This window comes from Ranitomeya imitator, chromosome 1 (genome assembly GCF_032444005.1).
Source record: "Ranitomeya imitator isolate aRanImi1 chromosome 1, aRanImi1.pri, whole genome shotgun sequence".
NCBI lineage: Eukaryota > Metazoa > Chordata > Amphibia > Anura > Dendrobatidae > Ranitomeya > Ranitomeya imitator.
This window is the reverse complement of record NC_091282.1, coordinates 931,401,608-931,428,560: the sequence shown is the minus strand read 5'-3', so window position 1 is coordinate 931,428,560 and position 26,953 is coordinate 931,401,608. Positions and strand designations below refer to the sequence as shown.

General features: G+C 46.4%; 1 protein-coding gene across 2 annotated transcripts in view; it reads left to right on the top strand.

Annotated features, from left to right (window-relative positions):
• Positions 1-26,953, top strand: part of UNC5C (unc-5 netrin receptor C) — a 554,596-nt gene that overhangs the window by 477,726 nt on the left and 49,917 nt on the right. For both annotated transcript variants that reach the window (XM_069743602.1, XM_069743601.1), the window contains 2 exons: positions 3,213-3,557; positions 12,464-12,551. In XM_069743602.1, coding sequence (XP_069599703.1) covers positions 3,213-3,557; positions 12,464-12,551 — 433 coding nt within the window. The remainder of the gene's footprint in view (positions 1-3,212; positions 3,558-12,463; positions 12,552-26,953) is intronic.

Here is a 26,953-nt window from a genome sequence, read left to right as displayed (position 1 = left end):
AGGACGTAGATCTGGGTATTTATTATGATGGAATATAGGCTGAACTGGATGGACAAATGTCTTTTTTCGGCCTTACTAACTATGTTACTATGTTACTATGTTACCCGTAAAAGATCTGACAGCAAAAACAGCAGCCAAAGCGTTCCAAACGTACTTTTGTAGACCCCATGGATATCCGGAACAGGTTCTCACCGACCAAGGTACAGCCTTTGAATCAGAGATCTTCAGAGAATTCTGTAATATGTATGGTTGCAAAAAGATCCGGACGACGGCCTATCATCCACAAACAAACGGCTTATGCGAGAAGATGAACCGTATTGTAATAGACCTACTAAAGACTTTACCTGAGACAGAAAGGAATCAATGGCCAGAGAAATTGCCTGACTTGGTGGATCTGTATAATCATGTCCCGGTGAGCTCCACCAACTGCACCCCAGCTTACCTTATGCGTGCAAGACCCGGCCAATTACCAATCGATCTAGAAATGGGAATTCTGAAACCAGACGCAGAAGTTCAAGACTCCAATTGGGATATCATACGGCAAAAGCAGTATCGCCAAGTGCAAGAGAGTGTGGAAAGAAGCCTTCAGCAAACTAGAGAAAGACAAGAGCGAACTTTCAACCAGAATGCTCTAGCGACCCCATTAAGACCGGGTGACCAAGTGCTCAAGAGAAATCGTCGAACCAATAAACTGGACAATCAGTGGAAAGCCGTACCCTACACAGTTTTACCAACAAGAGTGGATAATCCTAAAATGTGTCTCATTATCAAAAACGGAGGCTTAACATCTGTACTAGTGTCAAGAGACAATCTTAAATTATGTCCGGAAGCATTGAAAGAGCCAGACGTTGTCCAGCCAGAACCAGAAGTTATTCAACCCATACAGGTTCAACCAGTAAAGGAAAAAGAAGAGGAAATGTATCACACCTGTATAGGAGACTTTCCCAAAACCCTACTAACATACCATGGTGCAGTAGTGGTTCCCATGGTGGCCTTTTACCCAACACCGAACCCAATACCCGAAGTCCCAAGACAGGAAGAGGCTGACCCCGTACTACGGGAGGTTCCAGGTCAGGAAGAACAGATTCCTGATCAGAGTAATCCCATTCACGGTGGACTTGCCAATTCCATAGTCGTGGAATTATCTTTAGCAGAGCGGGCAGATACTACATCCGCAGTAGACAGTAGTACACCACATGAAGAGACACCGCTATTACGTAGATCACAGCGTAGTACCCAGGGTCAATTACCGGCCAGGTATGCGGATTACCAACTATAAAACTATAGTCATTGTTATCATTCTGCAACGTTTAAGCCCAGTACCTACAGAGACTTGTCTGTATGAACTTCTTGCATATTCTTGAACTTTTTATCAGCCCGGAGGCACTAAATCAAAGCTCCGGAAAGACTGCTTTTTGAACTTTGCTTTTTGCTCTTTTTGAACTTTCTTTAGACTTTATATTGGTAACTCCGTTGGAAAAATGGAACTAAATTCCTGGACACTAAGTACAGTGCCGTTCCTAATACCTTCAAGGATAGAACTGCATTAATGGACGCTATTTGAAGTGACTTTTTACAGAACTCTATTTTTGTTTCCTTGAGTGGTTTTTGTAACTTTTCATTTTTAAGACTCTGTACATATTAATTGTTATTTCAAAATGTTATTGTCCCACAGTCCCGGAGTACTGTTCTTAACTAAGGGGGAATGTGGCACCCCTAGGGGTATTTGCCACAAAAATAGTTACTGACAGTAAATACAAATACTAAATTAGCAAGACTGCACTACCACCTCCGGCCAGAAGGGGGAGCTCCAGAGACTCCCCTTGATCCATTCTGGTCTGAGAGATGAAATAGCAGTTGGGCCAAGGAGCTGAAAGTGAGAGGTCATACAGTTGAATATCTAACAGCCCTGTGACTGTTACCAGGCCTAAATCACCGGCCTGAGGAGAAGAGGGATAGAGAAAAAGGACATTGTGAGAACCGGGTAGCATTAATCACTACCCAGAACAGGCGCAAAGACGGATACCGGATCCGTGGCTGTATTCATTATATATAATACAGCAACCGGAAAAACGTGAGGTGATATCAGCTTCACTAGGGCCGGACGCAGCAACAGACACAGAGTTCAGCGGTACTCCCAGAGGGGGTAAACCGATAAAAGGACTCGGGTTGCCCGTCGAACCAGGACCCGGAGGGGACAGATTGGGCCGGCAGCCAGTTCACATACAGCAGCAGGGCCACACAGAAATTGCGCACAATAAGAGGCGAAGACCCCGGCAGGGTCAAAGTAACTCAGAGTTCCCATACAGACTCCGGTGACAGGACTGGTTGTAAATCCTTTTATGTTAAAGTAAATTGGTTAAACGTTTCAGTGCCTCAGACTTTCATTTGGACAATAGCTATCTATCCAGGATCAGGATCATCACCCCTGAGAGAACCTGCTGCTGATCAAGTAAGTGCCTGCTCCCTCACGATACCCCTTACACTGTGCATTGCCTGAGGCTACAGCACCGGGTCAAGCCACCCGTGACATCCCCCTCAAGAGACAGACTCCATTGGTCCGGTGCTGGGTATCCCGGTCTCCTGGGCGTCACATAAGTAATCAACGGTCTTGGTTGCTTGTGCACCATTTTTCTACCACACAGCCAGCTTCTTTAGCAATTATCTTTTGTGGCTTACCCTCCTTGTGCAGTGTATCAATGACTGCCTTCTGGACATCTGTCAAGTCTGCAGTCTTCCCCATGATTGTGGAGCTACTGAAACAGACTAAGGGTCCTTTTTAAATGCTTAGGAAGCCTTTGCAGGTATGTTTTATTAATTATTCTAATTTACTGAGATGATGACTTTTGGGCTTTCATTGGCTTTAAGCCATAATCATCAACATAAACCAAAAAAAAAACACTCAAAATAGATCACTCTGTTTGTAATGACTCTAATGACTCTACTGTATTACAATGTTATACAAGCTGTACACTGGCTACTGTACATTGTATCAAAGTGTCATATATTCAGTGTTGTCCCATGAAAACATATATAAAATATTTACAAAAATGTGATGGGTGTACTCACTGTTGTGATATACTGTGTACATATTGCTGTCTTGTAAAATATATATGTATTTTTTTCTTTTGTACTGCTGCTATTCTAGCCATTTCAGTTACAAGGTCATACCCGTGCTAAGCTAATCATCGTTATTTTCCTTTTGTCATCAGATCTCCTGGGAATTCCACCTGACCTAACATCTGCAGCAGCAATGTACAGAGGGCCTGTTTATGCTCTGCATGATGTCTCTGACAAGATCCCAATGACCAATTCTCCTCTCCTTGACCCTCTTCCTAATTTGAAAATCAAAGTGTACAACTCCTCTGGTGCGGTAACACCTCAAGATGACTTGTCGGACTATGCGTCAAAACTTTCTCCTCAGATCACACAGTCTTTACTGGAAAATGAAACTTTAAATATGAAGAACCAAAGTCTTGCAAGGCAAACAGATCCTTCATGTTCTGCATTTGGAACATTCAACTCACTAGGTGGACATCTGATTATTCCCAATTCAGGTAGGTACAGCAATTGTTCCTATAGTACTCAACATGGATCTAAGCAACATCAAATTGGTAATGGAAGATATCGTCTTCAAAAATTTGTATGCATGCTGAATATTTTTATAAACAATATGGGACTACTGTGCAAGTTAATATATATATATATATATATATATATATATATATATATATATATATATATATATATATATATATATATATATGAAAGTATGTGACTACCTTTGTTTTAGATAGATAAGTACTGCCCATATATATTTAAAGCTTCCCGTTGGATGAATTTTGACATATCGCATCATTTCTACTAGATCCATCACTGTATCACTGGTCTAATATGTATGGTGGCTACAAGCAGGGACAGCTTCAAAGAAAGTAGATCCTTAGACATGTAGTGAAAAAAGATCCCCAACACCGGTTTAGTTTTTTTATATTTAAACTTTTTAGCACTGTAATAACACCATAGTGTGCAAAAAATCAAGACTGTGGAGACCTGGTGTCGTAATCAGTGCCTTCCCCCCTCCCATCAATCCCGTAATGAAACACACACAGTCCTAGGTGGGTTGAACAGGTCGGTCACAGTTTATTAATTAAATAATCAGAGAAAGGACAATTACATATCGTAACGAGCGGCTCGCGCCGAGCTCCTGTCCGTGATCGACAGGGGAATTGGCCCAACGAGCGGTTACGACCTTTGCCCTCCTCCGCTTTTTCCGCTGTGACTTAATAAAGGTTACCAGGGGGTTAGTTCTATCAACATGCGTAATAATATATATATTTTTTTTTTATAAATCTTACAGCATAATTCACACATTTACATTCTCCTGCGGGTTAGTTTAATCATTAGCCTTTAAAAGGGAGGGTGGGTGGGACAAAAGCTTCCAGGTGTCCTGCCGAGAGTGAAAGAGAAAGTTCCCAGCCGGACACCTGGATTTAACCCCTGTAGGAGTGGCCGTAGGACCCCTCCCCTTTAGTGCCCACTGGCCAGCTGGGGGTCTTCCAATTAGTGCATCACTAAGGGGGGGAGTGATGCTAGGGGGGAACTGGCACGGACATCCTTTGCATGCAGCTCTCTATAAGTGCTCCCCAGTCAGAGACGCGTACCTTAATCAGTACCGCGTCTGCCAGACTGTGGAGACCTGGGTGTCGTAACCAGTGCCTTCCCCCCTCCCATCAATCCCGTAATGAAACACACACAGTCCTAGGTGGGTTGAACAGGTCGGTCACAGTTTATTAATTAAATAATCAGAGAAAGGGCAATTACATATCGTAACGAGCGTCTCACGCCGAGCTCCTGTCCGTGATCGACAGGGGAATTGGCCCAACGAGCGGTTACGACCTTTGCCCTCCTCCGCTTTTTCCGCCACGGAGGATCCCATGTATTACCTACGTGGGACTCCGACCCCACCCCTCAATGTTAGGGCCTGTTCAACCCCATCCTGTAAACCAGACAGAAAAATATCGAGGCCAATGTCCGTTAGGTGAACTCCGTCCGGTCTTAATTGTGGCGTGTTATCCCCTTGTAGCTGGTGGTGACGGATCACGATACCGCCTCTTCCTCTCACATATTTTCCAATCCGCGCGTTGAATTTCCTTTTTGTCCGCTCTATGGCTTTTTTATCTCTTACTCCTTGCCAAACAGCCCGTGGTGTTATATCCGACCACACCAGTATTATGTTCCTGAATAGACAGTTGAAACTTTCCATATCCGTTGTCACCCATTTGTACAATTCGGCCACCTTTTGTTTGCCCAGGTCATTGCCACTCGCGTGTACCACCATTATCACCGGATGTTCCGCCATCCTTGCTATGCCAACCATCTCTTTGAACACCTGTCTCCACTGGAGGCCTCTGACACCCCTCCAGTTAACTTTTATGCCCGGGAGGTAAAGATTTGTTCCTCCTGGCCGCAGTTTGGCCCTCTTTTCGGCCCAGTAAACGTAGGAATCTCCTACCACCCAAACTTCAACCCCTGTAAGAGACAACACATGTTAATTAAGCAAGTCGGGTCTTATGTATCTGGCAAAGCATGCGGACTTCCAACGACCCATTCTCTGCACCTCGGCCTCTGACACTCCTGCCCTAGCTGCTTCTGTGGCTGCCCCTATGCAAAACGAATGTGTTCCGTACTCCTTTGGATTTGCGCCGGCTTTTTCCAAGCATAGCTTGAACATCGCCTGAAATTGGTACTTGGTCAGAGGGGACCCGTCTGTATGAGTGAAGAAAAATCTACCAGCATGTCTTATCCCGGCGTATCTTCTAACCATGTTTAGCGGGCAAGCTGGGCCATCTGTGGAGTTAACCAGTACCCATGTACCCCTACCGGTGGGATCGCATTTGGATTTTCTAACCCTGATGCGCAGGGCGTCGCTGCATATAACTATGTCTTCATTAATTAGGCCTCCTTCCGACGCGTTTTTTGACCGCGGTAGCAATTCTCTGATACGCAGTGCTCCGAAAAAGACGGTCGCAAAAGCTGCTGATATGAGGGCCGCCTCATATTGCGATAAGCAGACCGACGGGGATATCGCAATCAGGTCCTGCAATAGTCTCAGAGAAATGGGGCGGCGACATTCTTGGCTCGGCTGAAGCCTTTTCCAACCTTTTATGGCATGTCTTATGCAGAAGGACTTAGTTACGTCTACCCAACCCAATAATTGAAAGAAAAATGCTAGCCCCGATAATTTTCATTGTGCCGAGGTGCCCGACGCCCCACCTTCCCTCATCCGTAATAGGAAATCGGTTGTCACCGCGCTTCATGCTCGGTCGCATTTATCTACTGGCCTACCCTGAATTAGTGAGCACCACTCCTCCCAAGCCTTACCATACACCTGCCAGGTAGCTGGCGAAGCGGAGGCCCGGATTAAGGGCATCAATGATTGGCCACTGTGTCCCACAGGGACAGTGGACACAGCATACCCCGGGGTTGCGCGTTGGGCTGCTGGATTCTGAAAGCCTGCCAATTGGAAAATAACAATGGGTTAATGATATTCTCGTCAACTTCCGCCACCACGATGGCTCTACACCAAATATTGTTTTCTAGGCATATCAGTGCGAGCCGTCGCAAGAGAGCGAGTATTGGCAAGGATGAAGAAGACATGTGATTTAGACTCCTCGCTGTTTTCACATTTTTAGTTTGGAAACGAATGTTCATGTTCCTCAACTGATCGGCCCATAACTCTATCGCTGCTACTACCGCAAACAATTCCCATAGGGCCGGGTCTTGCCCTCACTTTGTTGTCGTCCATTTCTCTGGCCAACCAGATTTGCACCATTGGTTTTTATAGATTGCTGCGAAACCCTCTTTTTTGTTCCACCCTAATGTTAGCCCTAATTCCTTGCTTGTGATCTCTCTAGCCATGACGCACGTGTGACCGTTGTACGATTGTAGGAACGTCTGCCATACCAGCAGATCAGCTTTTAGCGAACGAGTGAGCCTAATTCTATGGCCGGGCTGAGAAGCGCCTTTTGACGCCAGAGATAGTCTGCGTGAGAATGCTCTGCCGACCGGCATTACACGGCAGGCGAACGTCAGAAGACCCAATAATGCCTGCATTTGCTGTAGGGTTACCTTGTTAACTTCGCCAAAGCCTTTCAACATTTGCAGGGTTTTTTGTATTTTATCCTCTGGTAAGCGGAAGACCATCATGTTGGTATCTATTTCAATGCCCAGAAAGGGCAATACATTACATGGACCCTCCGTTTTCTCCGGTGACAAGGGCACGCCGAATTTGATTGAGATAGATTTGAATTTTTCTAGTAGATCGGAGCAGAGTTTAGAATTTCTGGGGCCGACGAACAGGAAATCGTCGAGGTAGTGAATTAGGGATTTACTTCCCGTTTCGTACCGAACTACCCAATCTAGGAAGGTGCTGAATAGCTCGAAATAGTGAAATGAGATGGAACATCCCATCGGGAGGCACATGTCGAAGTAGTAGTATTGGTCCACTTTGCAGCCCAGAAGGTGGAAACATTCGGGGTGCACGGGTAGTAACCGGAATGCCGATTCTATGTCGGATTTGGCTAGCAGGGCGCCGGGTCCGGCTGCCCGGACTAGTTCTACCGCTTTATCGAACGACGCGTATGAGACGGAAGCTTCTTCTGGGGAAATTGCGTCGTTAACCGAATCGCCCTTTGGGTGAGATAAATGATGGATTAGGCGGTATTTACCGGGTTCCTTTTTTGGTATGATGCCTAATGGAGATATTTTAATGTTTTTGAAGGGGAGCGACCTAAAAGGGCCTGCTACCCTACCCAATTCCACCTCCTTGACGATTTTTTGTCTAAGAATTTTGGGGAATTCGCGAGCCGATTTTAGGTTATCGGATAGGGTTGGCGTTCTTGTTAGCCTAAAGGGAATAAAGAACCCGTCAGAGAATCCTGCTTGCAGCTGCTGAGCCACTTCCTTATTGGGGTAGAGCTTTAGCCAGGGGGCCATCGCGGTTACGCTCACTTGGGTTCTACCTTGTAGGCCCTTTGTATGCCTGACGAGTGAACCTTGAAGCTGGGTGTCCCCCCCGCAAGCGGAGCAGTCATGTCTGAATTTGCATAATGTGTGGAAACTGTAGTTTCCCTTGTTATATAGCCAGCAGGCCCCGGGTTTTCGCACGACCACTGAGTTCTGACCTGCAGCTGTGGAGTAATTAGTGATCGTAGCTGAAAGGGGGGCTGCTTTTGGGACAGCATCAGATGCAACCACACGTCAGTTTAACCCCCCAGCCTAGATCGGGCTGTAGGGCCAGACGCCTGCGGAACTCCTCATCGCACCGACGCCAGGCTGAACCGCCGTGCGACTTGTATGAACTATATATCATGTCCTGATATACGTATAAACAATTCGGAGCAGCGTTTCGGATGTTTCTGGCCCATAATACAGCCCAATACTGCGAAGGCCTGGAGCCAATTATTCATGGTCAATCCGATTTTTGATCTCCCCCTATCAAAACCCCTCTCGTTAGCTCTATCGACCGTTTGTTGGTCAGATGATAAGAGCGACCATATATCAATATAATCGTTGTTCCAGATTTTCTGTCTCGTTTCCTGGTCTATATGAGCACCTAGCGGGCTGATCCCGCAGAAGAAGGCGTCTTTGTGTAGATTAGCGGACTGTGGTGTTGAATTGTTCACCACATTTCCCCTTGCATGAGATAATTGTAGGATTATCTCCTTTAACGCTGAAGTTAGCTCCATTTCCTTTACATTAACCCCGTTGTGTAACGTTTCCTCGCTATCTTTGGAACACTCTCCGCTGTGTGACTCTGGACGAGTGAACACCGATCCTGGAGGAACCCCCGCAGATGTTGACGGGGTGATGTCGCAGGACGGGGAAACTCTGGCTCCCGCTACAGCGAGGGACTGGCCGATGTCCTGAGTATCGTGCATTGGAGCCCGATTACAACCACGTAGTAGCGGATTGCTGGCTCTGTCTTCCGCGACTGCGTGGTGGTTGTTGTGGCTGGAAGCCGCGGGGGATTGTTCTCCCCGCCTGAAAGCCCTAGAGGGTGCCCGTGATTTAGAGGACTTGCTACGTGCATGATGACTCCTATCCGGACTTAGCGATACCTCGGACCCCTCGGATATTGCTGATGACAGCCATCCTGTGGCCCGGGATCTGCGGTGGCTCCTATGGGAGCTGCGTCTGCGACAGTAGGGGCGTTTAGAGGAATAGCGGGAACGGCGATGGGAGTTATCGGAGGAAGATTGGGAGGACGTGCGGCGTCTACGCCTTCGTCCGCCGTTATTATGCGGTGTAATGGGGGGGATTCTATCAGTAGACAGAGGGGGATAATCGGTCGTAGATGGTCCTGTAGTGCTAATTAGAAGGGGGGGTAAGGAGGTAACTGTATTCCTCCCTATTGCTGGGATTTGACGGGGCGGTGGTTAACGGAAAATTTTTATTGAGCTTTTGGGCAGTGTGGGGAGGTGAGAATGTGTCTGTGCTTGGTGCGTTTACTGAGATGTTGCCGTGATTCCCGCTGTGCGGCTGTTGAGCGCCCTGCTCGGTCCTATGGGACCGAACAACGCGCTCTTCAGCCACCCTGTGACCTCTCCGGCCTGACCCCGGATACCCCCGTACAGGCATCAGTGCTGCGTCTGCCGGGGGTAAGCTGGAGGTCAGGCCAGGTGATAAATCAGCACGCTGATCGGTCGAGTTCGACCGAACAGTGCGCTCTGGGGAACGTGAGGGGTTAAAACCAGCCTCCAGGTTACCCCCTGCGGGCGGCGTATGTGTGCCCGCAGGGAAGGTACTGGAGGACTGGCCAGCGCTGTGTTCAGCGCTGATATGCGGCAACCGGAAGTGGGTGGGCGGGGACTGGAAGTGGCTGGGCGGAGCCTCCGAGCGCTCCGAGCGGTGTCCAAGGCCTCCGGAAGACGCCTGTAGCTGCGAGGCGGCGAGGCCCTCCCCGACCTGGAGCCGCTCCGGGGCGCGGGGTAAGCGGGCGGATCGCCTTCCGCCCGGCGCCCCCACTGGCTTCTCTGGAGCGGCCGGGGAAGGGGGTGACACCGTCCGCCGCCGGGTGCCGCCGGAAGTAGCCCCGCACAGCCGGGACGGAGCAGCCGGCGCCGGCTGCCCATCGCCGCCCTCCGCCCCCACCGGAGTCCGGACAAGAGCCGGCGAGGAGACGCCGGCCACCCTCCGACGGGTGCGATGCCCGGCTCTACCCCGCCGCCTTCGAGAGGCCCCCAGACCATCTGCAGCCGAGGGGCCCGATACCGGCAGCGGCGCAGAGAGGGGCCTCTGTCCAACGATCGGGGCCGGGCCAAACGACGGACCACAGGGTGCTGGTGCTCCCGAAGGCAGCGGTGGTGAGCAAGGCCCGAGGGGGCCCGAGGGCGGAGGGGTAAGGGAGAACAGACCTGGGTGACCCAGGGGAGAAGGTATACTGGGGACGGACCTAGGGGACCAGAGGGCGAAGGGGTGAGGGTGGACAGACCTAGGGGACCAGAGGGCGACGGGGTAATGGAGGACGGACCTATGGGACCAGGGGACGAAGGGGTGAGGAAAGACAAAGCGGGGTTGGGAGAAGGCCCAGGGAGGTGAGCCCTGACGCCGGTAAGGATGGCCTGAAGCCAGTGCTCACCTCTCTGTTCCAATCCCTTCTGCAGGGCCTCGACCAGGGGGTCCGACATTACTACAAGGATGCAGGGAAAAAAAGCTTCCAGGTGTCCTGCCGAGAGTGAAAGAGAAAGTTCCCGGCCGGACACCTGGATTTAACCCCTGTAGGAGTGGCCGTAGGACCCCTCCCCTCTAGTGCCCACTGGCCGGCTGGGGGTCTTCCAATTAGTGCATCACTAAGGGGGAGTGATGCTAGGGGGGAACTGGCACGGACATCCTTTGCATGCAGCTCTCTATAAGTGCTCCCCAGTCAGAGACGCGTACCTTAATCAGTACCGCGTCTGCCAATACAGCCATATAAATTCCACATTAATGGCTAATGACAGTGTTTCTGGGGTTCCTTTCTTCTGGATTCCTTTTGTTTATTCAAGTCCTCCTCTTAGGTCCCATTCACGTGTACGTTTTTCCAGTACGTATGGTTTCTGTTTTTTTCATGGATACCACATGTACCCATTGTAACCTATACTGCAATGCCCATGTTCGTGTTGTCATGGATGACAAGAGGCAATATAAGTCTATGGGTCTGTGAAAATATATGTACAGCACACAGATGAATGGATGGATGGCATCCGGGTGCCAACTGTATGCCGTTCGTGTGCTGTCCATGTTTAACATTGCAAAGTATAGGAGAAGCTTTTAATTTAACTCTTTCTTTCTCCATACCGGAGAAACGTGGATGACACACTAACACACTGATCCAAAACACTGATGACGCTGGTAGCATTTTTTCCTGTACTGGTTTTATACGGACGTGTGGAGGAGGCCTTAGCTTGTTTTATGAAGAAGGTCTAATTTCCTAAGCTGATTGTATATGCTAATATGTGAATTATCCTTGTTGGTAAACCATTATATTTCCATTTTATTTCTGAATTATCTTGAACTACGGGATATGCTGTGCCATTTTTTTGTCATTTCTCCTATAAATGTGTAAATAAATTTACAACTGGGTGTTACTAGCTTAAGTTGTGCCCCTAAATTCTAATACTGTCCTATCAGAGCTGCAAGTTTCAGACTATATCGGGACACACCCCCTTCTGGTAACACCCAGGTGTCAATTTATTCATAAATTTCTCAGAGGGACAACGAATGAATGGCATAATGCAGAGTTATATGAACAGACTCTTCAGAATTGTTATTCCATGGGAATACAAAAATTTACAAAAAAAAAGACATGCCGGGACGGGTGACAAATCCTCTTTAAAAAGTTGATCCTGCACACTTTAGGAAATGTCATAAATATGCCTTCCGCAAGAATAAACTTTTCCTCTACAAAAGTACTAAATATTCTGTGCCACTTTCTATCGAGAGATTAAAAATAAACTGGAGTAGTAACAAAAAAAAAAAAAATGAAAATCCATGAGGGCTCTAAACATAAAACCTAAGGCATCTTTCCTTTATTCTGATGAAATAAAAATAGTTCCCAAACCGAACTTTTCTTTATCATTCACTTTCATTGTACCTTGTTGTTGGAACATGAGAGTGAATGTTTATTTCTCTAAAAAGAAAAAAAAACTGTGTTTCTTTTATAGCCTTCTCCTACCATTTCACCTTACTCCAATTATTTCGCTTTTGAGAGCCATAAGTAGGAGTTCTATTTCCATGGTAACATTTTTCATCTTGGCTTTGAGGACTTAAACCCAACATTGCCCTGTAAAATGAATTCTTTTTATGGAAACATGAATGCAAGCTTCAAACATAAATTGCCTGTCTTCCCCTTACAAATATCATTTTTCATTATTTAATTGATTTCTCTATTTATTTGTTTCTTTTATCTTTCTTTTTTCTTTAGGAGTGAGCCTGCTGATTCCTGCTGGAGCCGTTCCTCAGGGAAGAGTCTATGAAATGTATGTGACGGTGCACAGGAAGGAGAACATGAGGTAACTGCCCAGACATCTTGCTAATCTGAGAAGATCACTGCCGCTACATTGGTGGTCAATTTATCTCCAAAGAAATGCAAATCTGTGCCTTAGATGTGGACAATTTCAATTGGAGAGATTCGTGGATATTACCGGCGCTGCTGCATAAAGGAATGTCCAGGCGTATTGGAGATACAAATGGTGGTTTGTTCTCAACACGTTTCTAAATCCCGAGGACTTCTTCTTCAGTAGAGATACAAGTGTACAGTACTATTACATGCTGTTTATATAGATTCCACATCCACAATCTGGCGCCGGGGAAAGTCACATGGTGCACAATGTCAAAGTTCATAAGATTGACACACGGTGTAGCACATGACAGGTACCGGTTTGACAGGTACAGCGTAATCCTGCTGTGTCCTGTCCCTCTTCTTATTTAGCAGTGTGAATTTGTGATAAGGTCCCGCTCCTTTGTAGAAATCCTCTCTGTTCTTTGTGAATCCACTATACTTAATTCGTCTCTGTGGATCTTGGGCTCTTTTTACACTACATTTCTCAGGTATAATACTGGGTGATTAATTTTGACACTTTAAATAAATAGGCTCTCTGCAATGCAATATTGCCATACCTTGCTTCTCCTTCAGTTACGCGGGGTTGCTAGCTCCTTTAGTAACATTTTATTTGTTTCTTTAGAGCCCCTATAATAAAATTGTTTCTGTGGCTATACATGCCTTGAAAAACAATTGCGAGTATGAAATCACTATAAATATATATATATATATATATATATACACGGTATATATATACTATATATATATATATATATATATATATATATACGGTATATATATATATATATATATATACATATATATATATATATACCGTATAAATATATATATATATATAAGTAAATATATATATGGAGAATACTTGATATATATGTAATAAACACTCATGAGATGTTCTTTTTTATTATTTTTTAGCAATTTTTATTATTTTTATTAATAGAGTATTTTTTAACTAATTTTTTTAACCAATTAATAAACATGATTTTATTTCTTGGTGGTAGCCTTTTAAAGAAAATCTCTCCTGTCCCCGGAGATCCATTACACTTCATATATATTTCTGGATAAATACGCTTTTCCATCCTGAACTTTGGCTCATGAGACTGATGGATCTGTTTGGGTCCTTGCTGTCCTTCTTTTTCTTCTCTTTTATTCGTAGGTTCGTGTCCATCCTTGTCACTATAGCTCTGTTCCTTCGGGCTTTTTATTTTCCCTTTTTCTTCTTCTGAATCAATATACCTAAATAAAGGATATATCATTGTAAGTACACAATAAATTTGATATTTGTATTACATGTCCTGTCATTCCAAACCGGTACCTGTCACGTGCTACACCATGTGTCAATCTTATGAACTTTGACATTGTGCAACATGTGACTTTCCTTGGCACCAGATTTTGAATGTGGAATCTATATAAACAGCATGTAATAGTACTGTACACTTGTATCTCTCCTGAAGAAGAAGTCCTAGTGACTAGAGTTGAGCGACCTTGACCTTTTTAGAGTCGAGCCGGGTTTTGCGAAACCCGACTATGTCCAAAGTCGGGTCGAGTGAAATCGGCCGATTATGACGTAAAGTCGGGATCGACCGAAACACGAAACCCAATGCAAGTCAATGGGGCAGCATAGTCGGCAGTGAGTGGGGGCCAGGAAAACACCTAGAGTGCCCATTTTAATGTCAAAACCATCCATTCTTCTTAATGAAGCTTGTCAAGCGTAATTTACCTTATAATAATTGGAAGGCATTTGAAATTGGGGGTCATTTGGCTAAAGTTGTGGGGGGTAGGGCTGGTTCAAGTAATTAGTGGGCCCAGGAAATCTGGACCACGTCACGGCAGTGGAGCAGGGAGAGGTAAGTATTTCAACTTTGCAAGTGCTGTGAACCTGAGCAAGCAGGGGGGGCCCACTCGTTGGCATTGGCACTGGCACAGGGCCCCTCAAAGTACAGCGGTGTGTTTGCACGGCGGGGGCGCCTCCCACTGGCAGCAACACTTTTGCGTACTATGAGAGGCCCTGTGCCAGTGACGTCGCCAACTAGTATTCCTCCCCCCACCTGATGAAGGAACCTGCACTTTCATCTGCACCTTCCTCTTTGTCCCCGTGTAAGGTGGTATGGTATGCGGGAAGAGCAACCTGACTTTCAGCAGGGTCACAATGTTGTTGTGTAGCGTGCACGGGGAATGTTGCGTTATGGGTCAATGTACCAGCAGACTCATCTATCACTGGCTGGGCAATGGGCACGATGAAGTGGAAACACAGATATAGGCCCAAAGAAGAAAGTGGGCTAAATGCAGTTCAAAATTGGTAACACAGGAATAACCAGGGGGCATTGCAGTGGAGGACAACTGGAATGAGAGGCTGACACAGAGAGTAGGGCCAAATCAGTAAGTAGTCGAAATGCAGTTCAAAATTGGCAACCGTAGTAAACAGGCGGCACAGCTTTGTTCAGTGGAGGAGAACAGCAAGGAGTGGCAGACACCGATAGTAGGCCCCAAACCAACTAGTACGCCAAATGCAGTTGTTCCATTTAACCACAATTTAATGAGAGCCTGAAGATAGAAGCTCAGGAAAGGCAACCTGGGGAACACCTTGGAGTGTAACACACCATCTCTCTCCACCCCATACCCATTTTGTATGGCCTAATGCAGTGTACTTTTCTACAACTACTAAACGAGAGTCGGAAGACCGAAGCAATGGCAAGGAAACCTGGGGAACACCTTAGAGTGTAACACACCCTCTCTCTACACCCCATACCCAATTTGAAGGTCTAATGCAGTGTAGTTTCCAAGAACTACTAAACGAGAGCCGGAAGATCGAAGCTCAGGAAAGGCAACCTGGGGAACACCTTGGAGTGTAACACACCCTCTCGCTACACCCCATACCCAATTTGAAGGCCTAATGCAGCGTAGTTTCCAACAACTACTAAACGAGAGCCGGAAGATCGAAGCTCAGGAAAGGCAACCTGGGGAACACCTTGGAGTGTAACAAACCCTCTCTCTACACCCCATACCCAATTTGTAGGCCTAATGCAGCGTAGTTTCCGACAACTACTAAACGAGAGCATGAAGATCGAAGCTCAGGAAAGGCAACCTGGGGAACACCTTGGAGTGTAACACACCCTCTCTCTACACCCCATACCCAATTTGTAGGCCTAATGCAGCGTAGTTTCCGACAACTACTAAACGAGAGCCGGAATATCGAAGCTCAGGAAAGGCAACCTGGGGAACACCTTGGAGTGTAACACACCCTCTCTCTACACCCCATACCCAATTTGAAGGCCTAATGCAGTGTAGTTTCCAAGAACTACTAAACGAGAGCCGGAAGATCGAAGCTCAGGAAAGGCAACCTGGGGAACACCTTGGAGTGGAACACACCATCTCTCTACACCCCATACCCAATTTGAAGGCCTAATGCAGCGTAGTTTCCAACAACTACTAAACGAGAGCCGGTAGATCGAAGCTCAGGAAAGGCAACCTGGGGAACACCTTGGAGTGTAACACAACGTCTCTCTAAACCACGGAAGGGATGATTCTTAGGAAGGAAGGCTGTTGGAAATAAGCATTGCGCGTCCGAGGGTGATTAGATTCTTATTAGGTATATACTCACCCTCGGACGCGCCCTGCTTCTTTATTTGGAATGAATGTTTATTTGCAATGTGGTGTTGACTTTCTCTATTATTTTGGTAATTAATGATTTTATTATTTTCATTATTTTGCATCTTCTCGGCAATAATATAAAGAAGACGCGACAGGACAACACTCGGTGGATGCCATATGTGTGTTTTCAATTTAAAAAAACTTTCAGTTAACTACTTGCAGGAGAAAGTAATTGTAGCTGGTGGCCATTTTTAGTACTGTACCAGATTTTAGTTGTGTGTTTGTTTTTAATGTTAAAATGTCTGCATTTGATATCTCACCAGTATTTTCTTTTTTATAAGCAAAATACTTATTTTTATATTTTCTGATGTTGGTTCCAGGGGTACACGGGCAGCAGTGACCTGGTCAGTGTAGTAGTAGTTGAAAGAATGGACCGCAGACAGGCATCGAAGGCCTAAAATAAAAAAATTGGGCTGGCTGTAGGCAATTTTAAATTGGTTCCAGGGGTACACGGGCAGCAGTGGTGTGGTCAGTGGAGGCCTAGTGGAAGGAGTGACCGCAGACAGGCATCGAAGGCCTAAAATAATAACACATGGCTGTAGGCAATTTTAAATTGGTTCCAGGGGTACACGGACAGCAGTGGTGTGGTCAGTGGAGGCCTAGTGGAAGGAGTGACCGCAGACAGGCATCGAAGGCCTAAAATAATAACACATGGCTGTAGGCAATTTTAAATTGGTTCCAGGGGTAGACGGGCAGCAGTGACCTGGTCAGTGTAGTAGTAGTTGAAAGAATGGACCGCAGACAGGCATCGAAGGCCTAAAATAAAAAAATTGGGCTGGCTGTAGGCAATTTTAAATTGGTTCCAGGGGTACACGGGCAGCAGTGACCTGGTCAGTGTAGTAGTAGTTGAAAGAATGGACCGCAGACAGGCATCGAAGGCCTAAAATAAAAAAATTGGGCTGGCTGTAGGCAATTTTAAATTGGTTCCAGGGGTACACGGGCAGCAGTGGTGTGGTCAGTGGAGGCCTAGTGGAAGGAGTGACCGCAGACAGGCATCGAAGGCCTAAAATAATAACACATGGCTGTAGGCAATTTTAAATTGGTTCCAGGGGTACACGGGCAGCAGTGACCTGGTCAGTGTAGTAGTAGTTGAAAGAATGGACCGCAGACAGGCATCGAAGGCCTAAAATAAAAAAATTGGGCTGGCTGTAGGCAATTTTAAATTGGTTCCAGGGGTACACGGACAGCAGTGGTGTGGTCAGTGGAGGCCTAGTGGAAGGAGTGACCGCAGACAGGCATCGAAGGCCTAAAATAATAACACATGGCTGTAGGCAATTTTAAATTGGTTCCAGGGGTACACGGACAGCAGTGGTGTGGTCAGTGGAGGCCTAGTGGAAGGAGTGACCGCAGACAGGCATCGAAGGCCTAAAATAATAACACATGGCTGTAGGCAATTTTAAATTGGTTCCAGGGGTACACGGACAGCAGTGGTGTGGTCAGTGGAGGCCTAGTGGAAGGAGTGACCGCAGACAGGCATCGAAGGCCTAAAATAATAACACATGGCTGTAGGCAATTTTAAATTGGTTCCAGGGGTAGACGGGCAGCAGTGACCTGGTCAGTGTAGTAGTAGTTGAAAGAATGGACCGCAGACAGGCATCGAAGGCCTAAAATAAAAAAATTGGGCTGGCTGTAGGCAATTTTAAATTGGTTCCAGGGGTACACGGGCAGCAGTGACCTGGTCAGTGTAGTAGTAGTTGAAAGAATGGACCGCAGACAGGCATCGAAGGCCTAAAATAAAAAAATTGGGCTGGCTGTAGGCAATTTTAAATTGGTTCCAGGGGTACACAGGCAGCAGTGGTGTGGTCAGTGGAGGCCTAGTGGAAGGAGTGACCGCAGACAGGCATCGAAGGCCTAAAATAATAACACATGGCTGTAGGCAATTTTAAATTGGTTCCAGGGGTACACGGGCAGCAGTGACCTGGTCAATGTAGTAGTAGTTGAAAGAATGGACCGCAGACAGGCATCGAAGGCCTAAAATAAAAAAATTGGGCTGGCTGTAGGCAATTTTAAATTGGTTCCAGGGGTACACGGACAGCAGTGGTGTGGTCAGTGGAGGCCTAGTGGAAGGAGTGACCGCAGACAGGCATCGAAGGCCTAAAATAATAACACATGGCTGTAGGCAATTTTAAATTGGTTCCAGGGGTACACGGACAGCAGTGGTGTGGTCAGTGGAGGCCTAGTGGAAGGAGTGACCGCAGACAGGCATCGAAGGCCTAAAATAATAACACATGGCTGTAGGCAATTTTAAATTGGTTCCAGGGGTACACGGACAGCAGTGGTGTGGTCAGTGGAGGCCTAGTGGAAGGAGTGACCGCAGACAGGCATCGAAGGCCTAAAATAATAACACATGGCTGTAGGCAATTTTAAATTGGTTCCAGGGGTAGACGGGCAGCAGTGACCTGGTCAGTGTAGTAGTAGTTGAAAGAATGGACCGCAGACAGGCATCGAAGGCCTAAAATAAAAAAATTGGGCTGGCTGTAGGCAATTTTAAATTGGTTCCAGGGGTACACGGGCAGCAGTGACCTGGTCAGTGTAGTAGTAGTTGAAAGAATGGACCGCAGACAGGCATCGAAGGCCTAAAATAAAAAAATTGGGCTGGCTGTAGGCAATTTTAAATTGGTTCCAGGGGTACACGGGCAGCAGTGGTCTGGTCAGTGGAAGTCTAGTGGAAGGAGTGACCGCAGACAGGCTTCCAAGGCCTAACATAACAAACTTGGGCTGGCTGTAGGCACTTTTAAATTGGTTCCAGGGGTACACGGGCAGCAGTGACCTGGTCAGTGTAGTTGTAGTTGAAAGAATGGACCGCAGACAGGCATCGAAGGCCTAAAATAAAAAAATTGGGCTGGCTGTAGGCAATTTTAAATTGGTTCCAGGGGTACACGGGCAGCAGTGGTGTGGTCAGTGGAGGCCTAGTGGAAGGAGTGACCGCAGACAGGCATCGAAGGCCTAAAATAATAACACATGGCTGTAGGCAATTTTAAATTGGTTCCAGGGGTACACGGGCAGCAGTGACCTGGTCAGTGTAGTAGTAGTTGAAAGAATGGACCGCAGACAGGCATCGAAGGCCTAAAATAAAAAAATTGGGCTGGCTGTAGGCACTTTTAAATTGGTTCCAGGGGTACACGGGCAGCAGTGGTCTGGTCAGTGGAAGTCTAGTGGAAGGAGTGACCGCAGACAGGCTTCGAAGGCCTAACATAACAAAATTGGGCTGGCTGTAGGCACTTTAAATTGGTTCCAGGGGTACATGGGCAGCAGTGTATGGTCAGTGGAAGTCTAGTGGAAGGAGTGACGGCAGACAGTCTTCGAAGGCCTAACATAACAAAATTGGGCTGACTGTAGGCACTTTTAAATTGGTTCCAGGGTAACACGGCCAGCAGTGGCCTGGTCAGTGTAGTAGTTGTAGAAAGAAGGGACCGCAGACAGGCTTCGAAGGCCTAACATAACTAAAATGTCAAAACAATGGTATTGTCAGTGCCAGGCATTGAAGGATGTCAGCGCCTAGACTACACATTGGTGAAGCTGTGAGAGATAATTTTGCTAGTGGTAGAGCACTGTTTGAGCTGGGGGGGGGAACTGTCTTGTGGCCGGCGTTACAGGCACAGGGCCCCTCATATTACAACGGTGTGTCTGACGTTGGGTGCGCACCACCACCGCCAGAGACACTTTATTGTACTATGAGGGACCCAGTGGCAGTGCCGTCGACCAAAAGCGGCCACACCCACCTCTTCAGACAAACAGCACTCTCAAGGGTCCAAGCGCAAAGTGGCGATAGCACGGCCCCGTGTGGGGAGTTTGGCCATTTCGTGAGGTGGAAACATGTCGTATGCTGGACAATCAGGTGAAGAAAATTACGAGATTGGAAAAGTCATTCAGAATAGTCCACAGGCAAGACCTTTTCATAGGAAAGCTAGGTGTCAGCCGGGCAGGGTGGGGCAAAAGATTTTGAAATCCAGTTGTGGTTCATTTTAATGAAGGTTAGATCATCTACATTTTGGGTAGCCAGACGAGTCCTTTTTTCTGTTAGTATTGAACCTGCAGCACTGAATACTCTTTCTGATAGGACACTAGCTGCCGGGCAAGCAAGCTCCTGCAATGCATATTCTGCCAATTCTGGCCAGGTGTCTAATTTGGATGCCCAGTAATCAAATGGGAATGACGGTTGAGGGAGAACGTCGATAAGGGATGAAAAATAGTTTGTAACCATACTGGACAAATGTTGTCTCCTGTCACTTTGAATTGATGCTGCAGTACCTGTCCTGTCTGCGGTCATAGAAAAATCACTCCACAACCTGGTCAGAAAACCCCTCTGGCCAACGCCACTTCTGATTTCTGCCCCTCTAACACCTCTGGTCTGCTGGCCCCTGGAGCTCGTGTGAGAACGATCACGGGCGCTGTGTGCAGGGAATGCCAGAAGCAAACGGTCAACAAGAGTTGATTGTTTTGTTGCTAATATTAGTTCCAAGTTCTCATGTGGCATAATATTTTGCAATTTGCCTTTATAGCGAGGATCAAGGAGGCAGGCCAACCAGTAATCGTCATCGTTCATCATTTTTGTAATGCGTGTGTCCCTTTTGAGGATACGCAAGGCATAATCCGCCATGTGGGCCAAAGTTCCCGTTGTCAAATCTGCGGTTGTGCTTGGTTGAGGGGCAGTTGCAGGCAAATCTACGTCACTTGTGTCCCTCAAAAAACCAGAACCCGGCCTTGCCACGCCACCAATTTCCCGTGCCCCCGGGAAAGCTTCCTCATTAAAAGTATACTCATCCCCATCATCCTCCTCATCCTCCACCTCCTCTTCGCCCGGTACCTCGTCATGTACACTGCCCTGACCAGACAATCGCTGACTGTCATCAAGGCTTTCCTCTTCCTCTGGTGCAGACGCCTGATCCTTTATGTGCGTCAAACTTTGCATCAGCAGACGCATTAGGGGGATGCTCATGCTTATTATGGCGTTGTCTGCACTAACCAGCCGTGTGCATTCCTCAAAACACTGAAGGACTTGACACATGTCTTGAATCTTCGACCACTGCACACCTGACAACTCCATGTCTGCCATCCTACTGCCTGCCCGTGTATGTGTATCCTCCCACAAAAACATAACAGCCCGCCTCTGTTCGCACAGTCTCTGAAGCATGTGCAGTGTTGAGTTCCACCTTGTTGCAACGTCTATGATTAGGCGATGCTGGGGAAGGTTCAAAGAACGCTGATAGGTCTGCATACGGCTGGAGTGTACAGGCGAACGGCGGATATGTGCGCAAAGTCCACGCACTTTGAGGAGCAGGTCGGATAACCCCGGATAACTTTTCAGGAAGCACTGCACCACCAGGTTTAAGGTGTGAGCCAGGCAAGGAATGTGTTTCAGTTGGGAAAGGGAGATAGCAGCCATGAAATTCCTTCCGTTATCACTCACTACCTTGCCTGCCTCAAGATCTACAGTGCCCAGCCACGACTGCGTTTCTTGCTGCAAGAACTCGGACAGAACTTCCGCGGTGTGTCTATTGTCGCCCAAACACTTCATAGCCAATACAGCCTGCTGACGTATGCCAGTAGCTGCCCCATAATGGGAGACCTGGTGTGCAACAGTGGCAGGTGCGGATGGAGTGTTTGTGCGACTGCGGTCTGTGGACGAGCTCTTGCTTCTGCAGGAGGACGAGGAGGAGGAGGAGGAGGAGGAGGGGGTGCGAACGGCTACAGACAACTGTTTACTAGACCGTGGGCTAGGCAGAACTGTCCCAAACTTGCTGTCCCCTGTGGACCCTGAATCCACCACATTTACCCAGTGTGCCGTGATGGACACGTAACGTCCCTGGCCATGCCTACTGGTCCATGCATCTGTTGTCAGGTGCACCTTTGTGCTCACAGATTGCCTGAGTGCATGGACGATGCGCTCTTTAACATGCTGGTGGAGGGCTGGGATGGCTTTTCTGGAAAAAAAGTGTCGACTGGGTAGCTCGTAGCGTGGTACAGCGTAGTCCATCAGGTCTTTGAAAGCTTCGCTTTCAACTAACCGGTAGGGCATCATCTCTAACGAGATTAGTCTAGCTATGTGGGCGTTCAAACCCTGTGTACGCGGATGCGAGGCTAAGTATTTCCTTTTTCTAACCATAGTCTCATGTAGGGTGAGCTGGACTGGAGAGCTGGAGATCGTGGAACTAGCGGGGGTGCCGGTGGACATGGCAGACTGAGAGACGGTGGGAGATGGTATTGTTGCCGCCGGTGCCCTAGATGCAGTGTTTCCTACTACGAAACTGGTGATTCCCTGACCCTGACTGCTTTGGCCTGGCAAAGATACCTGCACAGATACAGCAGGTGGTGCGCTAAATGGTGGTCCTACACTGCCGGAAGGGATGTTGCGTTGATGACTAGCTTCATTGGCCGAGGGTGCAACAACCTTAAGGGACGTTTGGTAGTTAGTCCAAGCTTTCAAATGCATGGTGGTTAAATGTCTATGCATGCAACTAGTATTGAGACTTTTCAGATTCTGACCTCTGCTTAAGGAAGTAGAACATTTTTGACAGATGACTTTGCGCTGATCAATTGGATGTTGTTTAAAAAAATGCCAGACTGCACTCTTTCTAGCATCGGATACCTTTTCAGGCATTGCAGACTGAGCTTTAACCGGATGGCCACGCTGTCCTCCACCAGGTTTTGGCTTTGCCACGCGTTTTGGGCAAGATACGGGCCCGGCAGATGGAACCTGTGGCGATGTTGATGCCTGCTGCGGCCCCTCCTCCTCCTCTGCTTCAGAACTGCTGCCGCCTGCACCCTGTTCCCCCAATGGCTGCCAATCGGGGTCAAGAACTGGGTCATCTAATAACTCTTCTTGTACCTCCTGCGCAACTTCGTCTGTGTCACCGTGTCGTTCGGTGGTATAGCGTTCGTGATGGGGCAACATAGTCTCATCAGGGTCTGATTCTTGATCAGCACCCTGCGAGGGCAATGTTGTGGTCTGAGTCAAAGGACCAGCATAGTAGTCTGGCTGTGGCTGTGCGTCAGTGCACTCCATGTCAGATTCAATTTGTAATGGGCATGGACTGTTAACTGCTTCACTTTCTAAGCCAGGGACGGTATGTGTAAAGAGCTCCATGGAGTAACCCGTTGTGTCGCCTGCTGCATTCTTCTCTGTTGTTGTTTTTGCTGAAGAGGACAAGGAAGTGACTTGTCCCTGACCGTGAACATCCACTAACGACGCGCTGCTTTTACTTTTACCAGTTTCACGAGATGAGGCAAAAGAGCTAGAGGCTGAGTCAGCAAGATAAGCCAAATCTTGCTCTTGCTGCTCCGGCTTTAAAAGCGGTTTTCCTAATCCCAGAAAAGGGAGCGTTCGAGGCCTTGTGTAGCCGGACGACGAACCTGGCTCCACAGCTCCAGACTTAGGTGCAATATTTTTTCCCCCACGACCACCTGATGCTCCACCACTACCACTACCCTCATTACCAGCTGACAATGAACGCCCCCGGCCACGACCTCTTCCACTAGACTTCCTCATTGTTTTAAAAACGTAACCAAACTAACGTTATTTGTTGCAGTCACACAACTTACACGGTGAGCTATAACTTCAGTATGATTTAGCTACCCCTTTACAGGTTGGTGAGACCACAGCGAAAATCAGGCCCAATGTTACACACTCTTTTTTTGGTGGCTGCAAATTAGAGAGATGCCCCACACGCAGGACTGTCACTGAAGCACAAATGTTAATATTAATGTCACACTATTATTTTTTTTTTATTTTTATTTTTTTCAGGAACACTTTAGAAACCCCCCCAAAAAAAAAAAAAAGATTTTTGCAGGGAGAATTTAGAAAACAAATGTAACAAACTATATGCTTTCTATGGGCCACTGAGTGAGAGATGACGCACACAGGAATCAGGAGTGGCACACAAGCCCAGAGGCCAATATTTTTCTACCAATGATTGATGGAGTTATTTTCTCTGGTAGATTTTGGAACCCAAATCAAGGAAAAAAAATGTAGGCTTTCTATGGACCACAATTGGAGAGAGAGAGAGAGAGAGAGAGAGATGGCACACCCAGGAGTCAAGACTGGCACACAAGCAGAAAGGCCAATATTAATCTCCCACTGTTTTTTTTGTTTTTTGTTTTTTTGTTTTTTTTTCAGGGAGACTTTAGAAAAAAAAATAATAAAAAAAATATGATTTTATCAGGAAGAATTTAGAAACCAAATAAAATAAAATGATTTTTTCAGGGAGAATTTATAAAACAAATAAAAACAAAAATAGGCGTTCTATGGCCCACTGACTGAGAGATGACGCACACAGGAGTCAGGAGTGGCACACAAACCCAGAGGCCAATATTTTTCTACCAATGATTGATGTAGTTATTTTCTCTGGTAGATTTTAGAACCCAAATCAAGGAAAAAAAATATAGGCTTTCTATGGACCACAATTGGAGAGAGAGAGAGAGAGAGAGAGAGAGAGAGAGAGAGAGATGGCACACCCAGGAGTCAAGACTGGCACACAAGCAGAAAGGCCAATATTAATCTCCCACTGTTTTTTTTGGTTGTTTTTTTTTTTTTTTTTTCAGGGAGACTTTAGAAAAAAAAATAATAAAAAAAATATGATTTTATCAGGAAGAATTTAGAAACCAAATAAAATAAAATGATTTTTTCAGGGAGAATTTATAAAACAAATAAAACAAAAAATAGGCGTTCTATGGCCCACTGACTGAGAGATGACGCACCCAGGAGTCAAGACTGGCACACAAGCAGAAAGGCCAATATTAATCTCCCACTGTTTTTTTTTTTTTTTTTCAGGGAGACTTTAGAAAAAAAAATAATAAAAAAAATGTGATTTTATCAGGAAGAATTTAGAAACCAAATAAAATAAAATGATTTTTTCAGGGAGAATTTTGAAAACAAATAAAACCAAAAATAGGCGTTCTATGGCCCACTGACTGAGAGATGACGCACCCAGGAGTCAAGACTGGCACACAAGCAGAAAGGCCAATATTAATCTCCCACTGTTTTTTTTTTTTTTTTTCAGGGAGACTTTAGAAAAAAAAATAATAAAAAAAATGTCATTTTATCAGGAAGAATTTAGAAACCAAATAAAATAAAATGATTTTTTCAGGGAGAATTTAGAAAACAAATAAAACCAAAAATAGGCGTTCTATGGCCCACTGACTGAGAGAGAGAGAGAGAGAGATGGAACGCTTAGTACTGGCACACAAGCCCAAAGGGCAATATTAATCTCCCTTTTTTTTTCCAGGGAGAATTTCTAAAACCCAAAAAAAAAATAAAATAGGCTTTCTATGGCCCACTATTTGTGAGAGAGATGGGACGCTCAGGACTGGCACAGATGGCACGCTCAGGACTGGCACAGAAGCCCAGAGGCCAATATTAATCTCCCTTTTTTTCTGGGAGAATTTATAAAACCAAAAAAATATTTAAATAGGCTTTCTATGGCCCACTATTTGTGAGAGAGATGGCACGCTCAGGACTGGCACAGATGGCACGCTCACAACTGGCACACAAGCCCAGAGGCCAATATTAATCTCCCTTTTTTCAGGGAAAATTTATAAAACAAAAAAAAAAAAAAATAGGCTTTCTATGGCCCACTATTTGTGAGAGAGATGGCACGCTCAGGGCTGGCACAGATGGCACGCTCAGGACTGGCACACAAGCCCAGAGGCCAATATTAATCTCCCTTTTTTTCAGGGAGAAATTATAAAACCCCCCAAAAAAATAAAATAGGCTTTCTATGGCCCACTATTTGTGAGAGAGATGGGACGCTCAGGACTGGCACAGATGGCACGCTCAGGACTGGCACAGAAGCCCAGAGGCCAATATTAATCTCCCTTTTTTTCTGGGAGAATTTATAAAACCAAAAAAAAATTTAAATAGGCTTTCTATGGCCCACTATTTGTGAGAGAGATGGCACGCTCAGGACTGGCACAGATGGCACGCTCACAACTGGCACACAAGCCCAGAGGCCAATATTAATCTCCCTTTTTTCAGGGAAAATTTATAAAACAAAAAAAAAAATTAAATAGGCTTTCTATGGCCCACTATTTGTGAGAGAGATGGCACGCTCAGGGCTGGCACAGATGGCACGCTCAGGACTGGCACACAAGCCCAGAGGCCAATATTAATCTCCCTTTTTTTCAGGGAGAATTTATAAAACCAAAAAAAAAAATAAATAGGCTTTCTATGGCCCACTATTTGTGAGAGAGATGGCACGCTCAGGGCTGGCACAGATGGCACGCTCAGGACTGGCACACAAGCCCAGAGGCCAATATTAATCTCCCTTTTTTTCAGGGAGAATTTATAAAACCCCAAAAAAAATAAAATAGGCTTTCTATGGCCCACTATTTGTGAGAGAGATGGCACACTCAGGACTGGCACACAAGCCCAAAGGCCAATATTAATCTCCCACTGTATTTTTATCAGGGAGAATTTATACACCCCACAAAAAAAAAATACAGAAAAATGAAAAGGCTTTCTATGGCCCACTATGTGAGAGAGATGGCACACACAGGGATGGCACTCTAGCAGAAATGCCAAATTGCCAATCTTAATCTCCCACCAAAAAAAAAAAAAAAAAAAAAACAGGGAATGTCCTACAATTACTATCTCCCTGCCTGCAGTAATCTCAGCCAGGTATGGCAGGCAGCTACTATCTCCCTGCCTGCAGTAATCTCAGCCAGGTATGGCAGGCAGCAATAAGGAGTGGACTGATGCACAAA